Raw genomic sequence first — 20,975 nt, forward strand, 5'->3', positions numbered from 1 at the left:
GCAGGACTAAAGCAGGACTAAAGCAGGACTAAAGTAGGTCTAAAGCAGGACTAAAGCAGGACTAAAGGAGGTCTAAAGCAGGTCTAAAGCAGGACTAAAGCAGGACTAAAGCAGGACTAAAGCAGGACTAAAGCAGGACTAGAGCGGGACTAAAGCAGGACTAAAGCAGGACTAAAGCAGGACTAAAACAGGACTAAAGCAGGACTAAAGCAGGACTAAAGCAGGACTAAAGTAGGACTAAAGTAGGACTAAAGCAGGACTAAAGCAGGACTAAAGCAGGTCTAAAGCAGGACTAAAGCAGGACTAAAGCAGGTCTAAAGCAGGACTAAAGCAGGACTAAAGCAGGACTAAAGCAGGACTAAAGCAGGACTAAAGCAGGACTAAAGCATGACTAAAGCAGGACTAAAGCATGACTAAAGCATGACTAAAGCGGGACTAAAGCGGGACTAAAGCGGGACTAAAGCGGGACTAAAGCCGGACTAAAGCCGGACTGAAGCAGGACTAAAGCAGGACTAAAGTAGGACTAAAGTAGGACTAAAGCAGGACTAAAGCAGGACTAAAGCAGGACTAAAACAGGACTAAAGCAGGACTAAAGCAGGACTAAAGCAGGTCTGAAGCAGGACTAAAGCAGGTCTAAAGTAGGACTAAAGTAGGACTAAAGTAGGACTAAAGCAGGACTAAAGCAGGACTAAAGCAGGACTAAAGCAGGACTAAAGCAGGTCTGAAGCAGGACTAAAGCAGGACTAAAGCAGGTCTGAAGCAGGACTAAAGCAGGACTAAAGTAGGACTAAACCAGGACTAAAGCAGGACTAAAGTAGGACTAAAGCAGGACTAAAGCAGGACTAAAGCAGGACTAAAGCAGGTCTAAACCAGGACTAAACCAGGTCTAAACCAGGACTAAACCAGGACTAAACCAGGACTGGACAGACACCTGAGGGTGAGAGTGTCTCTGTTCTTTAGACAATGTCTTATCATCAAGAGTTTAGAGTTTTATAAGTATTTTTATGAAGTTTGAGGCAGGAGGCCACTCCCCTCAGGCAGGAGGCCACACCCCTTAGGCAGGAGGCCACACCCCTCAGGCAGGAGGCCACTCCCCTCAGGCAGGAGGCCACACCCCTCAGGCAGGAGGCCACTCCCCTCAGGCAGGAGGCCACACCCCTCAGGCAGGAGGCCACTCCCCTCAGGCAGGAGGCCACACCCCTCAGGCAGGAGGCCACACCCCTCATGCAGGAGGCCACACCCCTCAGGCAGGAGGCCACACCCCTCAGGCAGGAGGCCACACCCCTCAGGCAGGAGGCCACACCCCTCAGGCAGGAGGTCACACCCCTCAGGCTGTTGGACTCAGAGCTGTCACTTATAAAGAGACATAAATAAGTGAGAATCGACTTTTAAGAAAGATTCAAAGAAAACAAAGAGTAAAACATGATTTCTTCATATTTATTCACTTTTTGTGCATCTTTTATAATCACGTACATGTATTTTACAGTGTAATCGCAGCATGACAAACGGCCCCCAAGGCCAAGGTTATTTTTAATCTGGTGATCGGTCCTTACGTCTGAAGAGATTTAAAAACTCTTTCTCTGAAACACGGGATCAAACCATGACTTAAACCGGGTCTTTTTCAGCTGAAACACCTGCAGCAGATCTACAGTGGCCTGAGGCGGTCACATCTCCTGACCACAGTGACCACAGTGACCGCAGTGACCGCAGTACACCGCAGTGACCACAGTGACCAGTGACCAGTGACCACAGTGACCGCAGTGACCGCAGTGACCGCAGTGACCGCAGTGACCGCAGTGACCGCAGTGACCACAGTGACCACAGTGACCGCAGTGACCGCAGTGACCGCAGTGACCACAGTGACCAGTGACCAGTGACCGCAGTGACCGCAGTGACCGCAGTGACCGCAGTGACCGCAGTGACCAGTGACCACAGTGACCGCAGTGACCACAGTGACCACAGTGACCGCAGTGACCACAGTGACCACAGTGACCGCAGTGACCGCAGTGACCACAGTGACCACAGTGACCAGTGACCACAGTGACCGCAGTGACCACAGTGACCACAGTGACCGCAGTGACCGCAGTGACCGCAGTGACCACAGTGACCAGTGACCAGTGACCACAGTGACCGCAGTGACCGCAGTGACCGCAGTGACCGCAGTGACCAGTGACCACAGTGACCGCAGTGACCGCAGTGACCACAGTGACCACAGTGACCAGTGACCACAGTGACCGCAGTGACCACAGTGACCACAGTGACCATCAGGAAGGCGTGTTTCAGAAAATCTACTGATTTGAAATGTATTTGAAATTATTTTTTTAGCGTGAGAAAAGAGCGCGAGGCAGGTCTGCACCCAGGGGCCCTGCACCTCACATGTCGGGGTCCAGGGGCCCTGCACCTCACATGTCGGGGTCCAGGGGCCCCTGCACCTCACATGTCGGGGTCCAGGGGGCGCGGCACCTCACATGTCGGGGTCCAGGGGCCGCTGCACCTCACATGCCTCAAGAGTCCAGGGGCCCCTGCACCTCACATGTCGGGGTCCAGGGGCCGCGGCACCTCACATGTCGGGGTCCAGGGGCCGCTGCACCTCACATGTCGGGGTCCAGGGGCCGCTGCACCTCACATGTCGGGGTCCAGGGGGCCTGCACCTCACATGCCTCAAGAGTCCAGGGGCCGCTGCACCTCACATGTCGGGGTCCAGGGGCCGCCGCACCTCACATGTCGGGGTCCAGGGGCCGCCGCACCTCACATGTCGGGGTCCAGGGGCCGCTGCACCTCACATGTCGGGGTCCAGGGGCCGCTGCACCTCACATGTTGGGGTCCAGGGGCCCTGCACCTCACATTTCGGGGTCCAGGGGCCCTGCACCTCACATGTCGGGGTCCAGGGGCCCTGCACCTCACATTTCGGGGTCCAGGGGCCCTGCACCTCACATGTCGGGGTCCAGGGGCCGCTGCACCTCACATGTTGGGGTCCAGGGGCCGCTGCACCTCACATGTCGGGGTCCAGGGGGCGCCGCACCTCACATGTTGGGGTCCAGGGGCCGCTGCACCTCACATGTCGGCGTCCAGGGGGCGCAGCACCTCACATGTCGGGGTCCAGGGGCCGCTGCACCTCACATGTTGGGGTCCAGGGGCCGCTGCACCTCATATGTCGGGGTCCAGGGGGCGCCGCACCTCACATGTTGGGGTCCAGGGGCCCTGCACCTCACATGTCGGGGTCCAGGGGCCCTGCACCTCACATTTCGGGGTCCAGGGGCCCTGCACCTCACATGTTGGGGTCCAGGGGCCGCTGCACCTCACATGTTGGGGTCCAGGGGCCCTGCACCTCACATTTCGGGGTCCAGGGGCCCTGCACCTCACATGTCGGGGTCCAGGGGCCGCTGCACCTCACATGTTGGGGTCCAGGGGCCGCTGCACCTCACATGTCGGGGTCCAGGGGGCGCCGCACCTCACATGTTGGGGTCCAGGGGCCGCTGCACCTCACATGTTGGGGTCCAGGGGCCGCTGCACCTCACATGTCGGGGTCCAGGGGCAGCTGCACCTCACATTTCGGGGTCCAGGGGCCCTGCACCTCACATTTCGGGGTCCAGGGGCCACCGCAGCCTGTACCTGAAGGCGACGTCGCTGGCCGGCTGCATGATGCCCAGGCCGGCGCGGGCGAGGTCGGGCTGGACGTGGGCGTTTGTGTCGGTCAGTTCCAGGTCGAAGAACAGCAGTAACAAAGACACAAACTGTTTGATCTCCTGCAGCGCGATGTAGCGTCCTGGACACTTGGAGGCGCCAGAGCCAAACGGCATCAGGTAGTGCTTGACCCGCTGACCGCTCTTGTAGAAGTCCGTCTTCTCTTTGCCGTTGTCCAGGTAACGGTCGAACTGGAAACTCTAGAAACACAATATTTCCACGTTAAACATTGATGTGACGAAGAGCGAGGTTCCAGTTTACACGCTCGAGTTACTGCCTCAGGAGACGAGAGAACGAGCGAGAGGACGAGCGAGGAGACGAGAGGACGAGCGAGGAGACGAGAGGACGAGCGAGGAGACGAGAGGAAGAGCGAGGAGACGAGAGGAAGAGCGAGGAGACGAGAGGACGAGCGAGGAGACGAGAGGACGAGCGAGGAGACGAGTGGAAGAGCGAGGAGACGAGTGGAAGAGCGAGGAGACGAGAGGACGAGCGAGGAGACGAGAGGACGAGCGAGGAGACGAGAGGACGAGCGAGGAGACGAGAGGACGAGCGAGGAGACGAGAGGACGAGCGAGGAGACGAGAGGACGAGCGAGGAGACGAGAGGACGAGCGAGGAGACGAGAGGACGAGCGAGGAGACGAGTGGAAGAGCGAGGAGACGAGAGGACGAGCGAGGAGACGAGAGGACGAGCGAGGAGACGAGAGGACGAGCGAGGAGACGAGAGGAAGAGCGAGGAGACGAGAGGAAGAGCGAGGAGACGAGAGGAAGAGCGAGGAGACGAGAGGACGAGCGAGGAGACGAGAGGAAGAGCGAGGAGACGAGAGGACGAGCGAGGAGACGAGAGGACGAGCGAGGAGACGAGTGGAAGAGCGAGGAGACGAGAGGACGAGCGAGGAGACGAGAGGACGAGCGAGGAGACGAGAGGACGAGCGAGGAGACGAGAGGAAGAGCGAGGAGACGAGAGGAAGAGCGAGGAGACGAGAGGAAGAGCGAGGAGACGAGAGGACGAGCGAGGAGACGAGAGGAAGAGCGAGGAGACGAGAGGAAGAGCGAGGAGACGAGAGGAAGAGCGAGGAGACGAGAGGAAGAGCGAGGAGACGAGAGGACGAGCGAGGAGACGAGAGGAAGAGCGAGGAGACGAGAGGAAATGTGCGAGGAGACGAGAGGAAGAGCGAGGAGACGAGAGGACGAGCGAGGAGACGAGAGGAAGAGTCCTGGTCCAGTCCTGGTCCAGTCCTGGTCTAGTCCTGGTCTAGTCCTGGTCCAGTCCTGGTCCAGTCCTGGTCTAGTCCTGGTCTAGTCCTGGTCCTCACCGTGGGCTCTGGGTAGATCTCAGGGTCCATGTGGGTGTTCTGGGGGTAGATGGAGATCAGGTCTCCTTTGCGAATGGACCAGGGTGAGTCCAGTCTGAAGGTGAAGTCGTCCTGAGCCACACGGACGTTCATGGACATCGTGCTGAGGCGCAGACTCTCCCTCACCGCGCTCTCTGACCAACCAGAGCCATCATCATCATCATCATCATCCATCATCATCCATCATCATCATCCATCATCATCATCCATCATCCATCATCATCCCTCATCATCATCCATCATCATCCTCATCATCCATCATCATCAACCATCATCATCGTCATCATCATCATCCTCATCCATCATCATCATCATCATCATCATCCTCATCATCCATCATCATCAACCATCATCATCGTCATCATCATCATCATCCTCATCCATCATCATCATCATAATCATCATCCATCATCATCATATTTCATCATCATCATACATAATCACCATCATCCTCCTCATCCATCATCATCATCATCACCACCACCACCACCACCACCACCACCATCATCATCATCATCATAATCATCATCATCATATTTCATCCTCATCCATCATCACCATATTTCATCATCATCATAATCCTCATCCATCCTCATCCATCCTCATCCATCATCATCATCATCATCATCACATTCCTCCTCCTCATCCATCATCATCAACCATGATCATCGTCATTTTCATCATCATCCATCATCATCATTATCATATTTCATCATCATCCTCCTCATCCATCATCATCATCACCACCACCACCACCACCACCACCACCACCATCATCCATCATCATCATCATCATCATCCATCATCCCTCATCATCATCATCCATCATCATCATCGATCCATCATCATCATCATCATCCATCATCATCATCACCATTATCATCCATCATCCCTCATCATCATCCATCATCATCCTCATCATCCTCATCATCCATCATCATCAACCATCATCATCGTCATCCATCATCATCATCCCTCATCATCATATTTCATCATCATCATCATCATCCATCATCATCATCACCACCACCATCACCACCACCACCATCATCATCCTCATCCATCATCATAATCATCATCCTTCATCATCATACTTCATCCTCATCCTCATCCATCATCACCATATTTCATCATCATCATAATCCTCATCCATCATCATCAAGGCAAGGCAAGTTTATTTGTAGAGCACATTTCATACACAAGGCAATTCAAAGCTTCACAGCAGGAAAAATGCATTCAAATCACAAAGAAATTACAGAAACAGAAATACAATAAAATTAACTAAATTAAAAATTATCAATCCAACAGATTTTCTAAACTAATAAAATCACAAACAAAAGAGAAGAGTGCAAAGAAAAAATCCTTTCAGTCATATGCGCAGCTAAACAAAACTGTTTTTAGCTTAGATTTGAACATTGTCAGAGTTGAAGCCTGTCTCACATCTTCAGGAAGACTGTTCCAGATTTTAGCTGCATAAAACTGAAACGCAGATTCCCCATGTTTTGTCCTGACTCTGGCACCAGCAGGAGGCCGGTCCATGTTTAGTCCTGACTCTGGCACCAGCAGGAGGCCGGTCCCTGAGGTCCTCAGAGTCCGAGATGGTTCATATGGCACTAACATATCCAAGATGTACTTTGGTGCTAGGCCATGGAGAGACTTGTACACAAGCAGAGCTGCTTTAAAGTCTATTCTCTGAGCCACAGGGGGCAGTGCAGAGACCTGAGAACAGGACTAATGTGATCATACTTCCTGGTTCTGGTCAGGACCCGAGCAGCAGCGTTCTGGATGTACTGCAGCTGTTTTACAGCTCGTTTGGAGAGACCAGTGAGCAGGCCGTTACAGTAGTCTAATCTACTGGAGACAAACGCATGGAGAAGTCTCTCTAAATCTGGTTTTGACACTATATTTTTGATTTTGGCAATGTTTTTTAGATGGTAAAAAGCTGCTGATGTTATTGATTTGACGTGGCTATTAAAGTTCAAGTCTGAGTCCATTATTACCCCCAGATTTCTAATTTGGTTTGTAGGTTTTAGAGCGAGACTCTGGAGATGACCGCTAACACTTTCTCTTTGTTTCTGTGGGCCAAAAACGATTATTTCAGTCTTGTCTGAGTTCAGCTGGAGAAAGTTGTTTTGCATCCACAAACTGATCTGTTGGATGCAGTGACAGAGTGAATCTACTGGTCCATAGTCACCTGCCGATAGTGAAACATAGATCTGAGTGTCGTCTGCATAATTGTGATAGGACACATTTTCACTGCGTATCAACTGACCTAACGGCAGCATGTAGAGGTTGAACAGAAGGGGACCCAGGACTGACCCTTGGGGCACTCCACAGGTCAGGGTCATGTGGTCTGAGACACAGCTACCAATTTCAACAAAGTACTTCCTGTCTTCCAGATAGGACCTTAACCAGTTTAGGGCAGTGCCAGTGATGCCCACCCAGTCCTCTAGTCTCTGTAAGAGGATCCCATGATCGACAGTGTCAAAAGCAGCACTCAGATCTAACAGAATTAAGACTGAGGCTTTGCCCGTGTCAGTGTTCAGGCGGATGTCATTTGTCACCTTGACAAGAGCAGTCTCAGTGCTGTGATGAGGTCTAAAACCTGACTGAAAAACATCAAATGAGTTGTTTATTAAGAGGAAATCTGTGAGCTGTTGGTAAACAACCTTTTCAAGGACTTTGCCCCAAAATGGCAGATTAGAGATGGGCCGGTAATGACTCAGTACTGCGGCATCAAGACTGCTCTTCTTTAGGAGAGGCTTTATGACCGCAGTTTTCAAAGACATTGGGAATGTTCCAGATTGAAGCGACATGTTAACTACGTGAGTGAATGGTCCTAACAAACTGTTCAGCACAGACTTTAGAAATCTGGTGGGTAACACATCAAGGCAGCATGTAGATGAACTCTAGATGAAGACTGGTGATGATCTCATGGACAGTTTTGTCAGTTACTGGTGCAAAGTGAGTTAGCTCTAAGTGTCTTGGTGGTTTTAGGGTAATTTTTTGCATTGTCGGATTTATAGCATTTTTAATGCCCTGAACTTTGTCATTAAAGAATAATGCAAACTCATTACACTTGGATGTGGAAATGAGTTCTAACGGCAGCTGAGCTGGAGGGTTTGTTAATCTGTTTACTGTGGCAAACAGGACACGCGAGTTGTTACTGCAGCTTCCAATTATTTCAGAAAAATATCTTTCCCTAGTTCTACATAAGATTAGGTTGTACATGTTCAGCTTTTCTTTGTAAATCTCTTTTTGAACCTGGAGCTTTGACTTGCGCCATTTCCGTTCGGCCCTGCGGCACCTCCCTTTTCTGTGCCCTGACCGAATCATCATTTCTCCACGGTGCCTTCTGCTTATTTTTTACCATTTTAGCCTTTATAGGGGCGATGGTGTCCAGAACATTCAAAACACTCGATGTAACAGAGTTCAACAAATCATTTACATTAGAACATGAGACATTTTCAAAGTTTATCATTTCCATAAACAGTGCACCTGTGCCATCACTTGTGTGTCTCCTCTGAACAGCTGCAGGACCAACCGGAGGTTTGGGAGAAACAGACAGGTCAAAGAAGACACAGAAATGATCAGACAGAGCAACATCGATCACATTAACATTTGAAATATTTATCCCCTTTGTAATTATGAGACCTAGAGTGTGTCCTTTGCTGTGGGTGGGGCCTCTCACATGCTGAGTAAGACTGAAGGTTTCAAGGACAGCATCAAGCTCTTTAGCGTTTCTGTCACAAATATTATCAACATGCACATTGAAATCACCTGTAATGACCAAACCATCAAAGTCTGTGCGACTGAAACGTCTCAGTAAAATCATCAATAAAACTTTGGCAGTGCTGGGGAGGCTTGTATAAAACAATGAAGAGAATGGATGGAGACCGTTTTAGCTCCATTTTAAAGGATACATACTCAAATGATGAAAACACCCCAAAAGACAACCTGCGGGTAATTATTTCATCTCTAAAGACAGCACAGACTCCACCCCCTTTTTTGTTTTCTCGTGTTTCAGATTCAAACTTAAAGTTGGGTGGAGCAGATTCTATCAGAACTACATTTCCTGTGTTTTTGTCAAGCCATGTTTCAGTTAAAAACATAAAATCAAGATTATAAGAAGAAATACAATTATTAATTAAGAGAGATTTGTTACATAAGGATCTGACATTTAGCACAGCAAGTTTCAGACTAGTTTCAGTGAGACTGGGCTTTATCTTTTCACAGGGAATATGAATCACATTTCTCAGATTGGGCCTGACTCGCATTTTGTTTTTCCATCTGTGTGATGATGTGACTACAGAAATAGCACTAGGGGGGGCTCTTTTTACATAGGGCCTCGGGTTGGTTTGATTTTTAATGTGACAATAAGTCCCGGCAACGCTGAGACCCAGTGCATCCTTCATCATCACATTCATCCTCCTCATCCATCATCATCCATCATCATCAACCATCATCATCGTCATTTTCATCCTCATCCATCATCATAATCATCATCATCCATCATCATCATTATCATATTTCATCATCATCATCATCCATCATCATCCTCCTCATCCATCATCATCACCACCACCAACAACAACATCATCATCCATCATCATCATCCATCATCATCATCATCATCATCATCATCCATCATCATCCTCATCATCCTCATCATCCATCATCATCAACCATCATCATCGTCATTTTCATCCTCATCCATCATCATAATCATCAACCATCATCGTCGTCATTTTCATCCTCATACATCACCATAATCCTCCTCATCCATCATCATCATCATCATCATCATCATCACCACCACCACCACCATCATCATCATAATCATCATCATCCTCATCCATCATCATAATCATCATCCTCATCCATTATCATAATCATCATCATCATCCATCATCATAATCATCATCATCATCCATCATCATCATCATCATCATCCATCATCATCATCATCATCATCCATCATCATCATCATCATCCATCATCCATCATCCATCATCCATCATCATCATCCATCATCCATCATCCATCATCATCATCATCATCGATCCATCATCATCATCCATCATCATCATCACCACCACCATCATCCATCATCATCATATTTCATCGTCATCTATCATCACCATATTTCATCATCATCATAATCCTCATTCATCATCACCATCACATTCATCCTCCTCATCCATCATCATCATCATCATCATCATCATCATCATCATCATCATCATCATCATATTTCATCATCATCATCATCATCATCATCCATCATCACCATCATCCATCATCATCACCACCACCACTATCATCATCATCATAATCATCATCCATCATCATCATCCTTATCCATCATCATAATCATCATCCATCATCATCATATTTCATCATCCCCATATTTCATCATCATCATAATCCTCATCCATCTTCATCCATCATCATCCTCCATCATCATCATCATCACCATTATCACCATCATCACCATCATCACCATCATCCTCATCATCATCATCATCCATCAACATCATCAATCATCATCATCCTCATCCATTATCACCATCATCATCCTCATCCATTATCACCATCATCATCACCACCACCACCACCACCACCACCACCACCACCACCACCACCACCACCACCACCACCACCACCACCATCATCATCATCATCATCATCATCATCATCATCATCATCATCATCATCATCATCATCCATCATCACCACCACCACCACCACCACAATCATCATCATCATCATCATCATCATCATCATCATCCTCATCAATCCCCATCATCATCATCATCATTGTCATCAACCATCATCATCATCATCAATCATCATCATCATCCTCATCAATCATCATCCTCATCATCATCATGATCATCATCATCATGATCATCCATCATCCTCATCAATCATCATCCTCATCACCATCATCACCATCATCATCCTCATCATCATCATCATCCTCAATCATCATCATTCATCATCATCATTATCCTCATCATCCATCATCATCATCATCATCATCAATCAACAAGATCATCATCATCAATCATCATCATCATGATCATCCATCATCATCATCCATCATCACCATCATCATCATCATCAATATCCATCATAATCATCCTCATCATCCATTATCACTATCATCCTCATCATCCATCATCATAATCATCCATCATCATCAATCATCATCATCATCATCAACAACCATCATCATCATCAATCATCATCATCATCCATCATCACCATCATCCTAATCCATTATCACCATCATCCTCATCCATCATCATCCATCATCATCATCATCATCATCCATCATCATCATCATCCATCATCCTCATCATCCTCAATCATCGTCCTCAATCATCGTCCTCATCATCATCATCATCAGTCAGATTTCTCCTTCACTCCGAAACTCCTCCAGGTTTCTACTTTTTCCCAAAGAGGTTTTGTAGTTTTTCAGTACTAAACATGGACCGGCCTCCTGCTGGTGCCAGAGTCAGGACTAAACATGGAGCGGCCTCCTGCTGGTGCCAGAGTCAGGACTAAACATGGACCGGCCTCCTGCTGGTGCCAGAGTCAGTACTAAACATGGAGCGGCCTCCTGCTGGTGCCAGAGTCAGGACTAAACATGGACCAGCCTCCTGCTGGTGCCAGAGTCAGGACTAAACATGGACCGGCCTCCTGCTGGTGCCAGAGTCAGGACTAAACATGGAGCGGCCTCCTGCTGGTGCCAGAGTCAGGACTAAACATGGACCGGCCTCCTGCTGGTGCCAGAGTCAGTACTAAACATGGAGCGGCCTCCTGCTGGTGCCAGAGTCAGGACTAAACATGGACCAGCCTCCTGCTGGTGCCAGAGTCAGGACTAAACATGGACCGGCCTCCTGCTGGTGCCAGAGTCAGGACTAAACATGGACCGGCCTCCTGCTGGTGCCAGAGTCAGGACTAAACATGGACCGGCCTCCTGCTGGTGCCAGAGTCAGGACTAAACATGGACCGGCCTCCTGCTGGTGCCAGAGTCAGGACTAAACATGGACCGGCCTCCTGCTGGTGCCAGAGTCAGGACTAAACATGGACCGGCCTCCTGCTGGTGCCAGAGTCAGGACTAAACATGGACCGGCCTCCTGCTGGTGCCAGAGTCAGGACTAAACATGGACCGGCCTCCTGCTGGTGCCAGAGTCAGGACTAAACATGGACCGGCCTCCTGCTGGTGCAAGAGTCAGGACTAAACATGGAGCGGCCTACTGCTGGTGCCAGAGTCAGGACTAAACATGGACCGGCCTCCTGCTGGTGCCAGAGTCAGGACTAAACATGGACCGGCCTCCTGCTGGTGCCAGAGTCAGGACTAAACATGGACCGGCCTCCTGCTGGTGCCAGAGTCAGGACTAAACATGGACCGGCCTCCTGCTGGTGCCAGAGTCAGGACTAAACATGGCCTCCTGCTGGTGCCAGAGTCAGGACTAAACATGGCCTCCTGCTGGTGCCAGAGTCAGGACTAAACATGGCCTCCTGCTGGTAATTGGTGTTAGATTAAAAGAGAGAAAAAGGACTTCTCACCCAGAACCACGAGTCGGTTCAGCTGATCGCGGCTGAGGACCAGGTCCGAGTCCGGCTCTAGTCCTTCCTGTGACATCACTTCCTGTAGCTCCGCCCTCACGGCCTGCAGCGCCTCCTGCTGGCGGAGCAGGTAATACACGCACCAGAAAATGGCAGGGCTGGTGTTTCCAATGGACGCCCAGAAAACTGCAAAGTGCTGAGCTGGAGCAGAGCGAGAGAAAGAACGTTTGAAAAGCACCAGGACTAAAGCAGGACTAAAGTAGGACTAAAGCAGGACTAAAGCAGGACTAAAGCAGGACTAAAGCAGGACTAAAGCAGGACTAAAGCAGGACTAAAGCAGGTCTAAAGCAGGACTAAAGCAGGACTAAAGAAGGACTAAAGCAGGACTAAAACAGGACTAAAGAAGGACTAAAGCAGGACTAAAACAGGACTAAAGCATGACTAAAGCAGGACTAAAGCAGGACTAAAGCAGGACTAAAGCAGGACTAAAGCAGGACTAAAGCAGGACTAAAGCAGGACTAAAGTAGGACTAAAGCATGACTAAAGCATGACTAAAGCGGGACTAAAGCGGGACTAAAGCGGGACTAAAGCCGGACTAAAGCCGGACTAAAGCCGGACTAAACCAGGACCAAACCAGGACTAAAGCAGGACTAAAGCAGGACTAAAGCAGGACTAAAGCAGGACTAAAGGAGGACTAAAGCAGGACTAAAGCAGGACTAAAGTAGGACTAAAGTAGGACTAAAGTAGGACTAAAGCAGGACTAAAGCAGGACTAAAACAGGACTAAAGCAGGACTAAAGCCGGACTAAAGCAGGACTAAACCAGGACCAAAGCAGGACTAAAGCAGGACTAAAGCAGGACTAAAGCAGGACTAAAGTAGGACTAAAGTAGGACTAAAGTAGGACTAAAGCAGGACTAAAGCAGGACTAAAACAGGACTAAAGCAGGACTAAAGCCGGACTAAAGCAGGACTAAACCAGGACCAAAGCAGGACTAAACCAGGACTAAACCAGGACTAAAGCAGGACTAAAGCAGGACTAAAGCAGGACTAAAGTAGGACTAAAGCAGGACTAAAGCAGGACTGAAGCAGGACTAAAGCAGGACTAAAGCAGGTCTGAAGCAGGACTAAAGCAGGACTAAAGTAGGACTAAACCAGGACTAAAGCAAGACTAAAGCAGGACTAAAGCAGGACTAAAGCAGGACTAAAGCAGGACTAACGCAGGACTAAAGCAGGACTAAAGTAGGACTAAAGCAGGACTAAATCAGGACTAAAGCAGGACTAAATCAGGACTAAAGCAGGACTAAAGCAGGACTAAAGTAGGACTAAAGTAGGACTAAATCAGGACTAAAGGAGGACTAAAGCAGGACTAAAGCAGGACTAAAGTAGGACTAAAGCAGGTCTAAAGCAGGACTAAAGCAGAACTAAAGCAGGACTAAACCAGGACTAAACCAGGACTAAAGCAGGACTAAAGCAGGACTAAAGCAGGACTAAAGTAGGACTAAAGCAGGACTAAAGCAGGACTAAAGTAGGACTAAAGCAGGACTAAACAAGGACCAAACCAGGAATAAAGCAGGACTAAAGCAGGACTAAAGCAGGACTAAACCAGGACTAAACCAGGACTAAAGCAGGACTAAAGCAGGACTAAAGTAGGACTAAAGTAGGACTAAAGCAGGACTAAAGCAGGACTAAAGCAGGACTAAACCAGGACCAAACCAGGAATAAAGCAGGACGAAACTAGGACTAAAGTAGGACTAAAGCAGGACTAAAGTAGGACTAAAGCAGGACTAAAGCAGAACTAAAGCAGGACTAAACTAGGACTAAAGCAGGACTAAAGCAGGACTAAAGGAGGACTAAAGCAGGACTAAACCAGGTCTAAACAGGACTAAACCTGGACTGAAGTAGGACTAAAGTAGGTCTAAACCAGGACTAACGCAGGTCTAAAGCAGGACAAAACCAGGACAAAACCAGGACTAAAGCAGAACTAAAGCAGGACTAAAGCATGACTAAATCAGGACTAAAGTAGGACTAAATCAGGACTGAAGCAGGACTAAAGCAGGACTAAAGCAGGACTAAATTAGGACTAAAGCAAGACTAAAGTAGGACTAAGGTAGGACTAAAGCAGGACTAAAGCAGGACTAAATTAGGACTAAAGCAAGACTAAAGTAGGACTAAGGTAGGACTAAAGCAGAACTAAAGAGGAACTAAAGCAGGACTAAACCAGGACTAAACCAGGACTAAAGCAGGACTAAAGTAGGACTAAAGCAGGACTAAAGCAGGACTAAAGCAGGACTAAAGCAGGACCAAACCAGGAATAAAGCAGGACTAAACTAGGACTAAAGCAGGACTAAAGTAGGACTAAAGCAGGACTAAAGCAGGACTAAAGCAGGACTAAAGCAGGACTAAAGCAGGACTAAAGGAGGACTAAAGGAGGACTAAAGCAGGACTAAAGCAGGACTAAAGCAGGACTAAAGTAGGACTAAAGTAGGACTAAAGCAGGACTAAAGCAGGACTAAAACAGGACTAAAGCGGGTCTGAAGCGGGACTAAAGCGGGACTAAAGCGGGACTAAAGCGGGACTAAAGCCGGACTAAAGCCGGACTAAAGCCGGACTAAAGCCGGACTAAAGCAGGACTAAACCAGGACCAAAGCAGGACTAAACCAGGACTAAACCAGGACTAAAGCAGGACTAAAGCAGGACTAAAGCAGGACTAAAGGAGGACTAAAGCAGGACTAAAGCAGGACTGAAGCAGGACTAAAGCAGGACTAAAGCAGGACTAAAGTAGGACTAAAGCAGGACTAAAGGAGGACTAAAGCAGGACTAAAGTAGGACTAAACCAGGACTAAAGCAGGTCTAAAGTAGGACTAAAGCAGGACTAAAGCAGGACTAAAGTAGGACTAAAGCAGGACTAAATCAGGACTAAAGCAGGACTAAAGCAGGACTAAATCAGGACTAAAGCAGGACTAAATCAGGACTAAAGCAGGACTAAAGCAGGACTAAAGTAGGACTAAAGTAGGACTAAATCAGGACTAAAGGAGGACTAAAGCAGGACTAAAGCAGGACTAAAGTAGGACTAAAGCAGGTCTAAAGCAGGACTAAAGCAGAACTAAAGCAGGACTAAACCAGGACTAAACCAGGACTAAAGCAGGACTAAAGCAGGACTAAAGCAGGACTAAAGCAGGACTAAAGTAGGACTAAAGCAGGACTAAAGCAGGACTAAAGTAGGACTAAAGCAGGACTAAAGCAGGACTAAACAAGGACCAAACCAGGAATAAAGCAGGACTAAAGCAGGACTAAACCAGGACTAAACCAGGACTAAACCAGGACTAAAGCAGGACTAAAGTAGGACTAAAGTAGGACTAAAGTAGGACTAAAGCAGGACTAAAGCAGGACTAAAGCAGGACTAAACCAGGACCAAACCAGGAATAAAGCAGGACTAAAGGAGGACTAAAGCAGGACTAAACCAGGTCTAAACAGGACTAAACCTGGACAAAACCAGGACTAAAGCAGAACTAAAGCAGGACTAAATCAGGACTAAAGTAGGACTAAATCAGGACTGAAGCAGGACTAAAGTAGGACTAAAGCAGGACTAAAGCAGGACTAAATTAGGACTAAAGCAAGACTAAAGTAGGACTAAGGTAGGACTAAAGCAGAACTAAAGAGGAACTAAAGCAGGACTAAACCAGGACTAAACCAGGACTAAAGCAGGACTAAAGTAGGACTAAAGCAGGACTAAAGCAGGACTAAAGCAGGACTAAAGCAGGACTAAAGCAGGACCAAACCAGGAATAAAGCAGGACTAAACTAGGACTAAAGCAGGACTAAAGTAGGACTAGAGTAGGACTAAAGCAGGACTAAAGCAGGACTAAACCAGGACTAAAGTAGGTCTAAACCAGGACTAAAGCAGGTCTAAAGCAGGACTAAACCAGGACTAAACCAGGACTAAACCAGGACAAAAGCAGGACTAAACCAGGACTAAACCAGGACTAAACCAGGACTAAAGCAGGACTAAACCAGGACCAAAGCAGGACTAAACCAGGACTAAACCAGGACTAAAGCAGGACTAAAGCAGGACTAAAGCAGGACTAAAGGAGGACTAAAGCAGGACTAAAGCAGGACTGAAGCAGGACTAAAGCAGGACTAAAGTAGGACTAAAGTAGGACTAAAGCAGGACTAAAGCAGGACTAAAGCAGGACTAAAGCAGGTCTGAAGCAGGACTAAAGCAGGACTAAAGTAGGACTAAACCAGGACTAAAGCAAGACTAAAGCAGGACTAAAGCAGGACTAAAGTAGGACTAAAGTAGGACTAAAGCAGGTCTAAAGTAGGACTAAAGCAGGACTAAAGCAGGACTAAAGCAGGACTAAAGCAGGACTAAAGCAGGACTAAAGTAGGACTAAAGCAGGACTAAAGCAGGACTAAATCAGGACTAAAGCAGGACTAAAGCAGGACTAAAGTAGGACTAAAGTAGGACTAAATCAGGACTAAAGGAGGACTAAAGCAGGACTAAAGCAGGTCTAAAGTAGGACTAAAGTAGGACTAAAGTAGGACTAAAGCAGGACTAAAGCAGGACTAAAGCAGGACTAAAACAGGACTAAAGCAGGACTAAAGCAGGACTAAAGCAGGTCTGAAGCAGGACTAAAGCAGGACTAAAGCAGGACTAAAGCAGGACTAAAGCAGGACTAAAGCAGGTCTAAAGCATGACTAAAGCAGGACTAAAGCAGGACTAAAGCAGGTCTAAAGCAGGACTAAAGCAGGACTAAAGAAGGACTAAAGCAGGACTAAAACAGGACTAAAGCATGACTAAAGCAGGACTAAAGCATGACTAAAGCAGGACTAAAGCAGGACTAAAGCAGGACTAAAACAGGACTAAAGCAGGACTAAAGCAGGACTAAAGCAGGACTAAAGTAGGACTAAAGCAGGACTAAAGCAGGACTAAAGCAGGACTAAAGTAGGTCTAAAGCAGGACTAAAGCAGGACTAAAGGAGTTCTAAAGCAGGTCTAAAGCAGGACTAAAGCAGGACTAAAGCAGGACTAAAGCAGGACTAAAGCAGGACTAAAGCAGGACTAAAACAGGACTAAAGCAGGACTAAAGCAGGACTAAAGCAGGACTAAAGCAGGACTAAAGTAGGACTAAAGCAGGACTAAAGCAGGACTAAAGCAGGACTAAAGTAGGTCTAAAGCAGGACTAAAGCAGGACTAAAGGAGGTCTAAAGCAGGTCTAAAGCAGGACTAAAGCAGGACTAAAGCAGGACTAAAGCAGGACTAAAGCAGGACTAAAGCAGGACTAGAGCGGGACTAAAGCAGGACTAAAGCAGGACTAAAGCAGGACTAAAGAAGGACTAAAGCAGGACTAAAGCAGGACTAAAGCAGGACTAAAGTAGGACTAAAGTAGGACTAAAGCAGGACTAAAGCAGGACTAAAGCAGGTCTAAAGCAGGACTAAAGCAGGACTAAAGCAGGTCTAAAGCAGGACTAAAGCAGGACTAAAGCAGGACTAAAGCAGGACTAAAGCATGACTAAAGCAGGACTAAAGCAGGACTAAAGCAGGACTAAAGCATGACTAAAGCAGGACTAAAGCAGGACTAAAGCATGACTAAAGCAGGACTAAAGCATGACTAAAGCATGACTAAAGCGGGACTAAAGCGGGACTAAAGCGGGACTAAAGCCGGACTAAAGCCGGACTGAAGCAGGACTAAAGCAGGACTAAAGTAGGACTAAAGTAGGACTAAAGCAGGACTAAAGCAGGACTAAAACAGGACTAAAGCAGGACTAAAGCAGGACTAAAGCAGGTCTGAAGCAGGACTAAAGCAGGTCTAAAGTAGGACTAAAGTAGGACTAAAGTAGGACTAAAGCAGGACTAAAGCAGGACTAAAGCAGGACTAAAACAGGACTAAAGCAGGACTAAAGCAGGACTAAAGCAGGTCTGAAGCAGGACTAAAGCAGGACTAAAGCAGGTCTGAAGCAGGACTAAAGCAGGACTAAAGTAGGACTAAACCAGGACTAAAGCAGGACTAAAGTAGGACTAAAGCAGGACTAAAGCAGGACTAAAGCAGGACTAAAGCAGGTCTAAACCAGGACTAAACCAGGTCTAAACCAGGACTAAACCAGGACTAAACCAGGACTGGACAGACACCTGAGGGTGAGAGTGTCTCTGTTCTTTAGACAATGTCTTATCATCAAGAGTTTAGAGTTTTATAAGTATTTTTATGAAGTTTGAGGCAGGAGGCCACTCCCCTCAGGCAGGAGGCCACACCCCTTAGGCAGGAGGCCACACCCCTCAGGCAGGAGGCCACTCCCCTCAGGCAGGAGGCCACACCCCTCAGGCAGGAGGCCACTCCCCTCAGGCAGGAGGCCACACCCCTCAGGCAGGAGGCCACTCCCCTCAGGCAGGAGGCCACACCCCTCAGGCAGGAGGCCACACCCCTCATGCAGGAGGCCACACCCCTCAGGCAGGAGGCCACACCCCTCAGGCAGGAGGCCACACCCCTCAGGCAGGAGGCCACACCCCTCAGGCAGGAGGTCACACCCCTCAGGCAGGAGGCCACACCCCTCAGGCAGGAGGCCACTCCCCTCAGGCAGGAGGCCACACCCCTCAGGCAGGAGGCCACACCCCTCAGGCAGGAGGCCACACCCCTCAGGCTGTTGGACTCAGAGCTGTCACTTATAAAGAGACATAAATAAGTGAGAATCGACTTTTAAGAAAGATTCAAAGAAAACAAAGAGTAAAACATGATTTCTTCATATTTATTCACTTTTTGTGCATCTTTTATAATCACGTACATGTATTTTACAGTGTAATCGCAGCATGACAAACGGCCCCCAAGGCCAAGGTTATTTTTAATCTGGTGATCGGTCCTTACGTCTGAAGAGATTTAAAAACTCTTTCTCTGAAACACGGGATCAAACCATGACTTAAACCGGGTCTTTTTCAGCTGAAACACCTGCAGCAGATCTACAGTGGCCTGAGGCGGTCACATCTCCTGACCACAGTGACCACAGTGACCGCAGTGACCGCAGTACACCGCAGTGACCAGTGACCAGTGACCACAGTGACCGCAGTGACCGCAGTGACCGCAGTGACCGCAGTGACCGCAGTGACCACAGTGACCGCAGTGACCGCAGTGACCGCAGTGACCGCAGTGACCAGTGACCACAGTGACCGCAGTGACCACAGTGACCACAGTGACCGCAGTGACCGCAGTGACCACAGTGACCACAGTGACCAGTGACCACAGTGACCGCAGTGACCACAGTGACCACAGTGACCGCAGTGACCGCAGTGACCGCAGTGACCACAGTGACCAGTGACCAGTGACCACAGTGACCGCAGTGACCGCAGTGACCGCAGTGACCGCAGTGACCAGTGACCACAGTGACCGCAGTGACCACAGTGACCACAGTGACCGCAGTGACCGCAGTGACCACAGTGACCGCAGTGACCGCAGTGACCACAGTGACCACAGTGACCAGTGACCACAGTGACCGCAGTGACCACAGTGACCACAGTGACCATCAGGAAGGCGTGTTTCAGAAAATCTACTGATTTGAAATGTATTTGAAATTATTTTTTTAGCGTGAGAAAAGAGCGCGAGGCAGGTCTGCACCCAGGGGCCCTGCACCTCACATGTCGGGGTCCAGGGGCCCTGCACCTCACATGTCGGGGTCCAGGGGCCCTGCACCTCACATGTCGGGGTCCAGGGGCCCCTGCACCTCACATGTCGGGGTCCAGGGGGCGCGGCACCTCACATGTCGGGGTCCAGGGGCCGCTGCACCTCACATGCCTCAAGAGTCCAGGGGCCCCTGCACCTCACATGTCGGGGTCCAGGGGCCGCGGCACCTCACATGTCGGGGTCCAGGGGCCGCTGCACCTCACATGTCGGGGTCCAGGGGCCGCTGCACCTCACATGTCGGGGTCCAGGGGCCGCTGCACCTCACATGTTGGGGTCCAGGGGCCCTGCACCTCACATTTCGGGGTCCAGGGGCCCTGCACCTCACATGTCGGGGTCCAGGGGCCCTGCACCTCACATTTCGGGGTCCAGGGGCCCTGCACCTCACATGTCGGGGTCCAGGGGGCGCAGCACCTCACATGTCGGGGTCCAGGGGCCGCTGCACCTCACATGTTGGGGTCCAGGGGCCGCTGCACCTCATATGTCGGGGTCCAGGGGGCGCCGCACCTCACATGTTGGGGTCCAGGGGCCCTGCACCTCACATGTCGGGGTCCAGGGGCCCTGCACCTCACATTTCGGGGTCCAGGGGCCCTGCACCTCACATGTTGGGGTCCAGGGGCCGCTGCACCTCACATGTTGGGGTCCAGGGGCCCTGCACCTCACATTTCGGGGTCCAGGGGCCCTGCACCTCACATGT

General features: G+C 49.1%; 1 protein-coding gene across 1 annotated transcript; it reads right to left on the reverse strand.

Annotated features, from left to right (window-relative positions):
- Positions 1-3,387: 3,387 nt before the first annotated feature.
- Positions 3,388-12,823, reverse strand: LOC140355632 (cytochrome P450 7A1-like). Its single transcript, XM_072440295.1, has 4 exons — positions 12,618-12,823; positions 4,998-5,170; positions 3,575-3,884; positions 3,388-3,451 (listed from the first exon to the last, which is right to left on the reverse strand). The coding sequence occupies exons 1-3, from the start codon at positions 12,691-12,693 to the stop codon at positions 3,576-3,578; spliced, it is 558 nt and encodes a 185-aa protein (XP_072296396.1). The 5' UTR covers positions 12,694-12,823; the 3' UTR covers positions 3,388-3,451; position 3,575.
- Between the last annotated feature and the right edge of the window lie 8,152 nt (positions 12,824-20,975).

The sequence above is a fragment of the Eucyclogobius newberryi genome, unplaced genomic scaffold (genome assembly GCF_026437365.1).
Source record: "Eucyclogobius newberryi isolate DKJ021-1_F unplaced genomic scaffold, fEucNew1.0.hap1 SCAF_12, whole genome shotgun sequence".
Taxonomy (NCBI): domain Eukaryota; kingdom Metazoa; phylum Chordata; class Actinopteri; order Gobiiformes; family Gobiidae; genus Eucyclogobius; species Eucyclogobius newberryi.

Excerpts from the sequence above, each read along its gene's own strand:
- LOC140355632 (XM_072440295.1), bottom strand. The coding sequence starts at position 12,693 with ATGTCACAGGAAGGACTAGAGCCGGACTCGGACCTGGTCCTCAGCCGC. Across the intron at positions 5,171-12,617 it reads GAACCGACTCGTGGTTCTGG|AGAGCGCGGTGAGGGAGAGT; the intron begins GTGAGAAGTCCT and ends CTGGTTGGTCAG. Across the intron at positions 3,885-4,997 it reads AGATCTACCCAGAGCCCACG|AGTTTCCAGTTCGACCGTTA; the intron begins GTGAGGACCAGG and ends TTGTGTTTCTAG.